General features: G+C 29.4%; 1 protein-coding gene across 1 annotated transcript in view; it reads right to left on the reverse strand.

Moving 5' to 3' along the window:
• Positions 1–13,323, reverse strand: part of LOC113385219 (doublesex- and mab-3-related transcription factor A2-like) — a 17,141-nt gene extending 3,818 nt beyond the window's left edge. Inside the window, exons 1-2 of the mRNA XM_026623045.1 lie at positions 13,078–13,323; positions 8,469–8,739 (exon numbers count right to left, since the gene is read on the reverse strand). Of these exons, the coding sequence (XP_026478830.1) occupies positions 8,469–8,739; positions 13,078–13,323 (517 nt within the window). The remainder of the gene's footprint in view (positions 1–8,468; positions 8,740–13,077) is intronic.
• Positions 13,324–13,843: the final 520 nt, after the last annotated feature.

The following is a 13,843-nucleotide window of genomic DNA, read 5'->3' on the forward strand; positions in this document are numbered from 1 at the left end:
AACCCTATACAATGGAAGAATCGGTTAGGAATTGGTGCAGATTATAAATATAGATGTAAAACCCTTGTATGGGTGAAAATTAATCAAATAACATGAATTAGAATATACATGTGAAAAAATAACAAATATATTTCTTAAATTCTTATAACTTGTTAAAATTCTGAATATCTCACAAATAGCTTATTAATAAATATGTAACTAGTTGTAAGTGGCATTTTGCCATTAATCAATCAGAAATCAATAAATTAATTTATTAGTGATTTGAAAGTATACTTCGTTTTTGTAGGGTATATACATTTCGAAAACGAAATAAGATTTGGAAAACAAAAATAAATTGACGAAACGAAAATATATATTATATATATATATATATATAATATAATATATATATATATATATATATATAAATAGGTTGTCAAATATCTCCCTTCCGCCTTTTGTATTATAAACCAAGAGCAAAAAGCGGAAGGGAGATATTTGACAACCTAATATATATATATAGATATATATATTATACATATATATATTATATATATATATATATATATATATATATATATATATGGTTAATGTTCTGGGTCAAAATTCGTTAATAAACTTGCTTGTTATATTCAATAGCGTTCGGTTATGTGAAATTAGCATTAGAAGAGTGTTTAAGTTTTTTTATTGGTTATATCAAATTTAAATTGTGAAATAATTTATAATTCTTGAATAAAGTTTTTATACTCTTATTTTATGTGGATGATATTTTAAGTTATGTTCTGCTCTTAATTTATTTTGATTATTTTTATATTATATTTTTTTCGATTTAATTTCTACCTTTCGATTTAATTTTGATGATATTATCTTGATTTAAGTTGTTCCACTTTTAATTTATATTGATGAACATTTTCTTATTTTTCTCTACCTCTTAATTTTTTCGATGATTTTTCTCTCAATTTAATTTCAATCTTTTCAGTTTTATTTCACGAGACTGAAAAAAATCGTACGTTCGTCACCCGTATCATAGAACGTTCTAATAAAACAGATACCTAGTGATATAAAGAACAAGAATTCTTTCTCGACTTTTATACATGAGACTTTTTTTCAAGTATTTTTTGAAGTTGTATATATATATATTCCAAGGGTGTTCGTTTTTCACTTTTTATTGCATCGCAATAGTGTAACAGCAAAAGAGATTCGTTGAGGAAGATCGTATTACCAAGTCGCTGCTCCGATTACGGAATAAGACCGACTGGCCTATGAGACTCCGGTGTTTGGGCACAAATGCGCCGGTGCCGGTGCCCTTATATGATAGAAAATAGTTTGTTTCCTTTTTTTAAATATTAGACGGTTAAAAAGAGACTTAGCATAGACTTAGCATAGTTATATATTTAGTATAGTGCTTGTAATTTATTCTCACATATTTAATATTTATTATCTGCTTGCAATTATTGTCACATATTTATATTTATTATACTAACTTGAAATACTACCAATGGGTAGTATTTTGAAAACTTATTTAATAACTAATCACAACAATTACTGAATGCCTTCTCAGGCAGTTGTAATTTAGATGGAAATAAAAAAATAAAAATTAGACGGTTAAAATTTTTATATCATGCCATGATTCTCTATCAATAAGAGATTATTGAGCAAATAAAATATAAAGATGTGAATCGGATATGTCATAGAATATGTCATCAAATGTATTATTAACTTCCCATAGAGTAAGTTATTAATAGCTAATAATTAAACAAAGTGAAAAAAAAATCAAGTTACCAGTAAACTGTATCAAATTTGATTCTTGAGAATTCGTAATTCAATGATAATAAGTGGCTAAAAACAATGTCAATTCATTAGTGGCCGTTTAACCTGATTACGATCATTGGTATTTAAAATAATTATTTTAAAACAATCATTTTAAAATAATTATTTATTACGAATTCATTCTTCATTCACTATTGGCGTAGGTATAATTAAAGCTGACAAATAGTTATTACAGATTTATCTTTACTAAACAGTTTGGGAACAGTATAGACTAGTGATTCCGAACGTGGGGCGCACCAGGAGGCAATTTACAAATTCAGGAGAGAAATTTGGGTAATTTGAATATAATATAGTAATGGCAAAACATTTAAAAAAAAATTCTTCTAAATTTAACTAAAGTCGCAAGATAACTAAGTCGTAGCTTTCCCACTTTGCTATCCTAGATTTGGTGTGATTCCACTCAAAGCTGAAAAACGGATTTATAAGAACTGAAACTAAATGCTCGAATGTAACCAAATGTACAAGAAATGGTATAATTTATTAATTTAAAAAGGGACTTAAAATAACACAACGCGGAGACTTAAATTTAAGGCTCAGTAAGTTAGAACCTAATATAAAATCTTTATGCAGCAGTAATAAAAATCAGTAATCAAATAATTTGAAATTTTTGTTTTTATTATTCAATTAGAAATTTTACTTGTAATGTTTTGTTAGCAATCTAAAAGTGATTTTTTCTTAAATATTATTATTTACATTTCTTAAAGAAAAGAGCAACTTTTAGAAGTTAAAAATTTTGTGTGGGGAGCGTGACGTTTTTAGAAAACTTGGTGGGCCGTGGCCATAAAAAGTTGGAAATCACTGGTATAGACATTTCAATTTAGTTAATATGAGGTACATATATAATATAATTTAACGATAGCAGTATGCATTTGCATCAAACTCTTGAACCAGATTATCAATGACAATGAGTCAAATAAATGCTTCCATATAATAGATATATGAAATCAATATAGCTATAAATATATAGTAGCAAAAACAAAGTTACAAAAATGACGCTCTCAAATATCTTTTTTTAGATAAGATGAAAATAAATAAAGATGCATTTCAATATATAAGAAGCATTAGTACGTGATTATAATATGTAAGCTTGTTACCTGAGGGGTATTACCTTTTAACTGTTTTATATAATTTTATCGGTATATATTTTATATTAGTAATTAAATAATATTTGGGCAAAAAAGTGAAAAAGTTAATAATTTCCGAAAAAAGACCACATATCATTGATTGCGAAAGGAATACCCATAAAATTGCTTCTAGGGATCGATCAGGCAATAGTATATTATTAACCATTTCTGGATTATATTAGCAAATTATCTTTTTCAGAATTTTTTGTACTTTAGTTTTCATTTTGTTAATTTTAGTGTGTGCGGTCAGAAGAATAAATGACACGATATGCATGAAATTCATCAGGAAATTAAGAAACTGGATTTAGTATTCGTTTATGAAAAAAATTAAAATAAACTAGAGAATATCTGAAAGTAGCTTCTGTTATACCCAAACCAATTTTGTTAGTTTGTTCTTTTACAAATTTCAATGATCCCATATCAAACTCTTCGTTTCGACAGTTGCAACCGTCTTAGGTATATAATGTATAAAAATGTATATAAAATGTATACAAGAACGTTTATACTTTTTCAACTATACATTATTACCATATCAGATATCAAAAGCACGGCAAATAACACGACCTACAATCTTCAAAAGATTTATTTTAATCTAATTGCAAGTTTCATTACACATTTTTTCATCTGAAATCTGATGAACTGACACTGTAATATTATTCCGGATCGCGTTGCACAAAAGACGTCGTATAAATCTATAAATCATTTGAGATTTTTTGTGAGTTTTTTCAGATGTCGAATGTATATTATACCTTCTAATATAAAGCGTTGTTACATAAGTGTCAACGATATAATCCGATCTCGACATATTATTGAAACAGGGTAGTAATAGAAAGCGCATTTAACAAAAAGTACAATATTTTACAAAATGTTATATGATTTATTTTATTAACTTAAATTTATTTATATTTTAATTAGAATTAAAGAGATGAGCGTATAAATTTACATGAAATTATTGAAATAATTAATTACTTATTAATTAATATTCTTATGAGTTCTTATAACAAGCATATAGAAAAAATATGTTAAACAAAGAAAGTATTTATCAACATTAAATTAGGAGTTTACTAAGATAAAAAGTATTCTCGCAAACTCGTGAAATCGATTGAAAAACTCATGTTTTTCAGATATTATCAATATCCAAACAGAATAAATCACTTTCTGCAGATGTTGAAAAAACCAACCTTACAGAATTGCAATCCTATTGTGTTCTTTAACTGTATTTGTCTTCCAGATCATAAACAAATTTTAGATTTTTCAAAATAAATAATTTATGCAAGGTAATTAAATTATAAATGACAAGTTCTGAAAGAATTTAAGGGTTCTCTTACATTTACTTCAGAAATATATCAAATTATTTTTTTATATCAAAGTTCAGGTATGTTAAATTTGGCATTAGATTATTTTATTGATATATCAAATTTTATGCAAAACCCAAGATAAAGTACATGAATAATTTGTGATTCTTAATGTAAGGTTTCAATTGGTGGTATACTTTTTGATTTAAGTGCTCTACTCCTAATTGATGATATTCTAATTTATGCTCTGCTCCTAATTTTATTTTGATATTACTTTGCACGAATCAATTTCCTAATTTTAATTTATTCTGATAGTATTTCCTTTATTTACGTTGTTCTACTCTCATTTATTTTGATTTTATTTTTAGTTTAGCACTGCTCTTAATTTACTTATATACTTTTCTCAAATTTAATTTCATACTTTTCAATTTTTATATTTTTTAACTATATTTATTTTTCACTTATAAATTGGTCCATTGACGAAATGAAGCAATTATCGGTCTTTCGATTTAGATTTTTTAAATAATTTGTACAAGGTAATTAAAATTGAAATAACTAAATTATAGAGGCATTATAGAGTTTTCTTCTGCTTTACTTCAGAAATAAAAAATCTCTCAGTTATTTGACATATGTGATATATAAATAATAATTATACTTTAGCAATTCGTACAATTTCCTTCAGTTTCTGAAACACAATTCCCGTGTCGGGAAATCTCTACCGCCGGCAAACGTGATCTTACACGGTATCGCATACGGAAAACGGGAAATCGAGGGGAAAGCCAGGGTAAGCTGACACCGACTCCAAATTGTTTTCTTTGATCGCAAAGTTTATCCAATTCACAAGTAAGATTACAAAGTTCCGGTTCACAGAAATCTAGATACGAATCAGGACGTTTGATATATTGTCGGCTTTATATTATAGGGCGAAAGGACTTATAAAGGCTTATAAAGACAAAAGAACATACAGTAAGTTAGTAGAATTAATTTAACTAATAATTAGTTTAGCATATTACCTTATAACTATATTATATATGAGAACAATATGTGGGATAATCGGACACGAAAAACATTGCTGCAATATCTAATTAAGGATAATCTGCTAATAACGTCATTATAGAAAATGTAATAGTTCTATTTGCTGAAAATTTTCAAACATAAAATGGTAATTGCTTTTGACTCATATTTATTAACTTCCCGAAGGAGAAGTTTATGTTTTCATAAAAAAATTCGATTCGCTAATTTTATGTTTTCTCGACGTTTCAAGCCATTCTGAATCGAATGAGACCAAATTTGGAAAAAGTACGTGTGTGTGTGAATGTGTATGTGAACAGATTTTTTGCCGTAAATCGACGTTTTCTCAAAAACGCCTGAACCGATTTCAGAAATTTAAAAGCCATTTGATGTTTCTCGATAAGGACTATCATCTAAAATCTACGGAGCCGTTTTCTTGTAAAAAACTGTTGAATAAAAAATTGAGCCGATTTTTATGGAACCTTTTTTGGCAATATATATATCATGGTCTTATAGAACTTACTGAAACGGTCTTACAACATGTAGTTTAATTTTAAAAAATCATCAACGTTTGAGAAAATAAGTAGTTTTTTTAACCTGTGTTAAATATAAAATTGGACGATTTACTTGGTATAACGATAGAGTACTTGATCTTAATGAACATACTAAACCATTAAAGTCCTACGGAAACTGGTTCAATTATAAAAGTTGTTTATTTTGAACTGGTTCAATTATAAAATTTGCTCTTAAAAAATATTCCGAGTTAACGTGTTCGTTCGTTTTCATACTTTAATCACTCATAAATTAATTTATTTTTTATTGATTAAGTCGATTATTTAAACATATGGGGAAGTTCATGTAACTTGCCTTAAGGCAAAATACCAATACCAACTAGTTTAAATTTAAATATTTTCGAGATGTAGTATCTTATTGACAAAATAATTTATTATCACTTTGTACATACGAGAAACCATCCCCTGGTTATAGCAAATTCCTTGATGAGCGCTTCGCGGTTATTGCCAATAAAATTGTCTCAGCATTCGGCAAATAAACGTGATAGAATGCTAAAATGTCTCCATCTCGAGTCATATTCTCCGCCCCATTTATGAACGAAATACAATATAATAAAACGAGTTGGCGTACAAAACGCCTACAAAACATTAGTATTCCACGCATCGGAAGGGTCAATCTAAATTGCTTTAATGAAAACGCTGATGAGGTAGATAATTCTAATGAATATCATATGGTACGAGATGTAAAATTATTATATTCTTCAAAAATCTCACTGTAGAAACAGAATAATTGTATGTAGATTTAACTAGGCGTAAGTGGCATTTTATCTTAAGGCAAGTTGACTTAATCATCCCAAATTGTGACTTAGCGATATCAATAAAAATTTTAACAGTTAATTTTGAAAATAAAATTTTCGCTTTCACTAGAAACCAATCAATGCGATTTCTAATTGATATCTCTCAAACACATTCATAATATCTGCAATTTTATTAATTATAGTGCACACACACACGTGCTTGTATATCCTAAAAGCGCCCATTATTCAATATATTGAATTTATATAATTCAACCAATTTGCTTCGGTCTGTTTAGTGCATGAACTTTGTCGCACTGTTAAATTTCATTAAAAACGCCCGAACAACTTAATAAATTATTTTGTGACAGATTAAGCATCTGCTATCTGGCAAGATTACGATTATGAGGTGTAGTTCTTGATATTATTTAATCATTTTTAAACTAATGGTAACATTTTTACAAAATTAGAGAAGTTTTGTAGACTGCTCATCAGGTGGCACTGATATAAAGAATCTATTTGATAAATATTAATTATTTTCTGTGGACAATGGACAAACCATAAACTTGAGATCACAAGATTTTTGCGAAATTGGTTACCGAAAATGCACTTTTTTGCTAATTTGAAAGAAACGTCTTGGCCGATGGAATCGCTAACCTAATCACGAATCCTCCTTATTGAATTAAGGAACACAGCTAGTGTAACCGCTTAAAAAAAGGTATTTTTTGGAAATTTATATTAAAAAAAACTTTATCAATCATTTCAAAATTTTAAGAATATATTTACACATGTTTTAAGAATACATAGTAAAATTTTTGAAGAAAAAAATTAAATATTTTTTGAGTTATTCTCGATCTTCAACGGCGCGAAAAAAGACCCTTCACTGCTGCAGTGATTCCGGCCTTCTACGTGGATGAAATTTAACAAACAAAAATCTCGTAAAACTAAATAATGTTGTCTGTAAAATGACCTACTATAAAAAAAATCAAAAATTTACAAAATGGCTGCGTTTTAAAAAAAAGTCGAATTTTACCCAAAATTTTGGTCGTTTTTGGACTGCCAATATATACTATATATACTCTTTAAATGGCTGTGACTCAAAAACTATTTAAGATATCGATTTAATTTTGGTATGTTATTTTTAAAGGTATAACCTATCGAAATATGGAAAAATTGATTTTTTGAAAATTTCACACTAGTTGTGTCCCTTAATTCAATGGCTTTAATATTTGTCAAATTTGTTCAGCCGGTTTTGAGAAAACGATGACAAAATTCAAATTTTGACTCAGCACATTGCAAAAACGACTTTTGATAAAACTTTGGACAATCATATGTTTTCAAACATAAATGATTTTTTAAAATTACACCACTAGTCGTGATGGATTCATAGAATTTTAGTATCTTTGATATGGCCATGACCTCTATCATCATAAGGAAATTTATCAAAATCGTGAAAGAAAATGTCTAATTTTTAATTTCGTAGAAATGGCTTGGTGAATCTTTACGAAAAACCAATTAACGCGAACAATATTTTTCGAGCAGTTTCTGAATTTTTTATATCAATTCAGATTTTCGTACTAAGACGAATTTTTTTCACTTTTTTATGCCAATTGCTAACAAACTGTTCAGCTTAGTTTTGTACAAAACTAGCTAAGTGAGTCCTTATTGAATCACATCCAATCAATTTAAAAAAAAAATTGAAATCGATCCAGCCGTTTACGAGAAAACGTGGACGAAAGATTGAAAAATTGGCTCACATACACACACATACTTTCTACTAATTCCGTCTCAATTTCTTTGGAATGACTTAAAACGCCGTGAAAACATAAAATTAGCAAATCGGATTTGTTGGCGAAAACAACTTCTACTTCGGGAAGTTAATATATATAGTTAATAAAATAATTGTGTCATTTTCTTTCTTACCTGGGCTGGGAGGTTCGCTATCGTGTTCCGAACTTTGGTACTCTGTACGTTGAGTTTCACTGTGTGTCGGGTATTTCAAACTCGGCGATACGTTGACTGAGTCCCTCACTGGCGATACGTTTCCTGCAGTAGGGGGCACCGACGGCACGGTCGTCGTCTGGGGCCCTGTGAGCGATTGCGACCCTGTCGTACCAGTTCCGCCGGCTGTGTACAACAGACCGAGCTCGCGCGCCTCGCTTTCTTCTTGAGCTTGCTGCCGGCGCAGAGCAACCTGTAATTGAATCAAAAATTATATTTAGTTTTACACTATTACAGTTGATTACATGGAGACGGGAACAGGTAAATCTATAATAAAGCTACGTAATTAGTAAGGGCTCGATTCCGCCGTAAAATAGACCAATGCTACGAATGGGCTGTTACGTAATGCTTCTCATACAAGATGGTACTGAATACTGTCCATATGTCATGTGGTTGCTGTGCAGTCAAGCATTAAAAAAAACAATCGTATCATAACTGCATATTTGTGATATGGCTTAGTAACATATGCGTGAAGTAGCATTTTGACGGTATTTTTACCATTTTGTATAAGAAGCGATACGTAACATAGCCATTGCCACAACGTTTGTCTAATTTGGGGCAGAATAGGTCAATAAATTATCACAAAAGTTCAAGTAAATCCTTAAGTTCTGATCGCTGTTCAAATAAATGATAAGAACGAGTAATTTTTAAACTTACACACGATTATTAATTTGTTTTACATACATTGCAACAAATTAGATTGCATTAATAAACTAGTGGTGTATGGCATCGTGCTTTAAGGCAAATTGCTAGAACTTCCCGTACCGTAACGAAATGTTCGAGGAATATTAAATGTTTTCAAATAGATTTTTATAAATATTGTAACATTGTTTAATATTTATAAGAATTATATAAACTGAATTGCAAAGTTAAAATTATTTGTTTAAAGTATATTAGAACAGAATTAAAATTAAAATCTGAATTATTTTCAATATACAAAAAAAAAAATGAAAAAAAAAAAAATTTTAAAATTAGAAACAAAATATGTTTTTTTCCAAAGGCAATTATTTTGTTGAAACAAGCAGAAAGTTCTTTGAATAATTCAAATCGGACGCTTAGTTCTCTCAAAAACTGTCATTTTTTGCACATTTAGCTCTGTATCCACGAAATGGCCTGCCTTTGCTAAAAACTAATCACCCCTTCTCCCAATCCTTACAAGTTGAATGTTTTTTTAGATTATTCAAATCAGATACTCCGTTCTCTCAAAAACTCCATTTGTATTTTCTGCACTCTTTGTTCCGTATCTCTGTGATAACTGGACCTGCCTTTGCGAAAAACAAATCAGCACATCTCCCTATCAATAGGAATCGAATGTTTTTGAGCCATTCAAATCGGTTGATCCGTGCGCCCGAAAACGTGGACGAAAAAATGCGGACATACAAAACACACACACACACATCAATTTTTTCTGAGGTATGCCAAAATGTTCAGAAACCTTCAAAACTTTCGATTTTCAGCCCATTACTATAACTACCCTACGGGAAGTTAATTATTACATTAATTTACATTACAAATATTTGTTATATTTGTTGCAGTATTAAATTACATTCATTATTTTTCATCACATCAATGCTATTGCCTTGTCAATTTCGATCATTTTCAATTTTTCTTTTTTCCGAATCTTATTATTGTTAAAAGACATTTCTTTCGGAATTTTCAAAATGTTGTCCATAAACTAATAGAATTCAATATAAACAATGAGTTATAATAAAATAAATTAAAATATACATTTAAAGATAATTTTAATCAGCAGATCAAGCTTTTACATTATCATGAATTGTGAAAGTTTTCGTGAATTTTAAAGAACCTAAAGTAAATTAATTGTGCAAATATAAATGTTATAAGTGCTGAAAATAATAGTATTCATATGTTCAACTGAACTATAAGATTAGTTAGTACTTAGATTAGATAACTAAAGGCATAGTTTTGAATGCTCAATTGTAATATAAAATTAAGGCATTGCAATATTACAATATAAATAATGTAAAGTAATATAATTATACAGTGAAGAGATATTAATTATGGTACCAACATACGAGATTTAATTACAAACATATTTTAATCAACATGCGTTAAACATAAAATATTATAATAAACACATAATAGTTCTTAACAACAGGTAAACATATCATAAGCGTTGAATAAAGTAGATGTTCTTGAACTAAATTTAAACTATCAGATTAGAACTAAAGATATAGTTTTAAATGCATTTATATAACATAAAATTAAAACAGTGCAATGATTATAAAAACATTATTTAAAAGACTATTTAATTCGAAAATATTATAAAACAGTTTCATATCAACAAAGGGGCTCGCCCTTAGGTAAGCGGTTAAGAGCGACGGGACTTGTATCAGAGGTCCCTTGTTTGATACCCACTTCGAGCAGCCTGTTGTCAGGCAGCAGTGACAACGATTTTCACTTGAAAATATAGATAGCAATATGTTTCCAAGTGAAAATAGCCCTCACCCGGCATTGCTGCACCAATAAAAAGTCAGCCCTATTAGATTAATTCTAATAACAAAATCATCAAATATGGATGGATTAGCCATTGGGTTACTATCTAAAAAAATACGAAGGAAGGAGAAGTTTCAGCCCAACAGCTCATAGGACGTAAGGTTCTGATTGCTGTTCAAAAATAATTAAAAAAAAAATCAACAAAGAATAGGATAAATATTGAAATTAATACCATATCAAAAAAAGCTTTTTTACTCATATTTTAACAGCAATTATTACGTCCTATGAGCTGTTGAGCAGAAACTTCTTGCGTTGATTTTAGATGGTAACTATACGGTTGGTCTATTTATATTTGATTATTTTAATATTAGAATTTATCAAATGCGGTTGATATAATAATCAATCTGACGCAGCAGTGTTCGGGAAGGTCTATTTTCACTTGGAAACATATTCAAGATGTATATTTTCAAGTGATGATAGATATCGCTACTGCTCGATATCGGTTGTCCGTGACGGGAAATAAACAGGCTCATGTTAGGATTGTAAAACGACTTAAATAAATCCATAATAAAAAACAATTTGTTCTTTTGAAGATGTTTAATAACGACGTTTCGGAACTAGATACGTTTCATCATCAGGATTATTCTGTCAAAGACAATGTTTTTTTTTAAATATTGAAGGTCTATTTTCACTTGGAAATATATTCAAGATGTATATTTTCAAGTGATGATAGATATTGCCACTGCTCGATATCGGTGGGAGGAATTAAACATGCTTTTGTTAAGATTGTAAAACGACTTAAATAAATCCACAATAAAAAACAATTTGTTTTTTTTTTTTGAAGATGTTTAATAACGACGTTTCGGAACTAGATACGTTCCATCATCAGGTTTATTCTGTCAAAGACATTGTTTTTTTAAAATATTGAAGGTCTATTTTCACTTGGAAACATATTCAAGATGTATATTTTCAAGTGATGATAGACATTGCCACTGCTCGATATCAGTGGGAGGAATTAAATAGGCTTTTGTTAAGATTGTAAAACGACTTAAATAAATCCATAATAAAAACAATTTGTTTTTTTTGAAGATGTTTAATAACGACGTTTCGGAGCTAGATACGTTCCATCATCAGGTTTATTCTGTCAAAGACAATGTTTTTTTTAAATATTGAAGGTCTATTTTCACTTGGAAATATATTTAAGATGTATTAGGTTTCGTTATACGGCCGCTCTTTATACGGCCTTTAGATATAGCGGCCCTCTTTAATTAAGGAACGTTTTCGATATACGGCCTAAAATGTTTTGCTATAACGGCTTTTTTTCTCTTTGTCGATATATTGCGCAATCTCGGTTTTGAAGATTTAAACGAATCTGATGTGCTGCATCTACTTGCAGCTGATAGGGAACCTCTTTCATATGAGGAACTCATTCAGTTGCAAGTTGAGCCGGCAATTGATGAAGATACAGAACCTGTTGTATCTAAACAGCTAACATCAAAAATCATGTCGAGCGCTTTTTCATATTTTGAACAAGGGAATAATAATAATAATAATAAATCACTAAAGGAAGAAATAGACAAGAAGGCAAGACAAACAACTTTAGACCAATTTTTCAAACCACCAGCGCAAAATGATGGTGACAGTGATCTGTAGGTTTTAGTTGTTTCATTTTTAATTGAAAATTATGTAATGTTTTTGAAGTTTTTTATTTTATGTAAAATTTATGTTCTTGTTAAATTTGTTTATAATTTAAACAAAATAAAAAAATAAAATGCATTTTGAATGATAAACCATATTATATATTTCTTAAATTTGGAACCGATCCCATTGAATTTGTATGAATACGTATTAGAATAATTGATTCGTTATACGGCTTTTCGCTTTACGGCCAAGTCTCGCGGAACGTATCTCGGCCGTAAAGCGAGGCTCCAGTGTATTTTCAAGTGATGATAGATATTGCCTCTGCTCGATATCGGTTGTCCGTGACGGGAAATAAACAGGCTCTTGTTAGGATTGTAAAACGACTTAACTAAATCCATTTCCTATAAATAAATTCGATCTATTTGTTATTTACCTGTGCAGCCATGACTCGTTGCCTTTCCGCGATCAAGGTGCATTTAGCACAAACGCAATCCCTCCACCGGCAATATCTTTTGTGTCCTTTCAAAGCGCTCACGACTCCGTGATTTCGGCAGCGGGCGCATTTCGGCGTCCTCTGGTACCTCTCGGAAGCGCGCAAGAAGAACGCGGGTGGTAAACCGCCCAAAACCGCGTGCTGAGACATGAGGGCACTCACGTCCACGCCACTTGGCAAGGACATGGTAAAAAAAATATTTGTACCGGGGTAATTAGATAGTAAAATTAATTAATTGATATTGTTGGTTCAGATATTTTTAGTTATTTGGATTTTTTGAGTGTGTTTTTATAGAAAATTTGGAAGGATTTATCATATTAGTTTACAGTACAATTGTTCACTAAATTGGTAAAATTGTTTGTATGTTTTTTGAATAATTTTTGTTCTAAAATATTTCACTGAATTAATATAATAAACATCACTTGTATCAGTTATCTAATCATTGTCAATCGCACGGGTCACATATGTTTATGCCAATTCAAAATTAGGAAAAAATTAATTCTCTTTAATTAATTAATTAATTAAGGATCAAAATTGGGAAAAAAATAATTCTCTTTAATCTCTATAATTTAATTTAATTCTCTTTAATCTCCTTTCATTTTAATTTAATTTTTTTTAATCTGATGTTCAATCTTTAAGCACATTGGTTGAGAAATTAATATCTTAACTTTTCATAGTTAAAAATAATTTGTAAATTAGTTTAATG

This window comes from Ctenocephalides felis, unplaced genomic scaffold (genome assembly GCF_003426905.1).
Source record: "Ctenocephalides felis isolate EL2017-DRISC unplaced genomic scaffold, ASM342690v1 CF-g0.4_SCAFFOLD_00845, whole genome shotgun sequence".
NCBI lineage: Eukaryota > Metazoa > Arthropoda > Insecta > Siphonaptera > Pulicidae > Ctenocephalides > Ctenocephalides felis.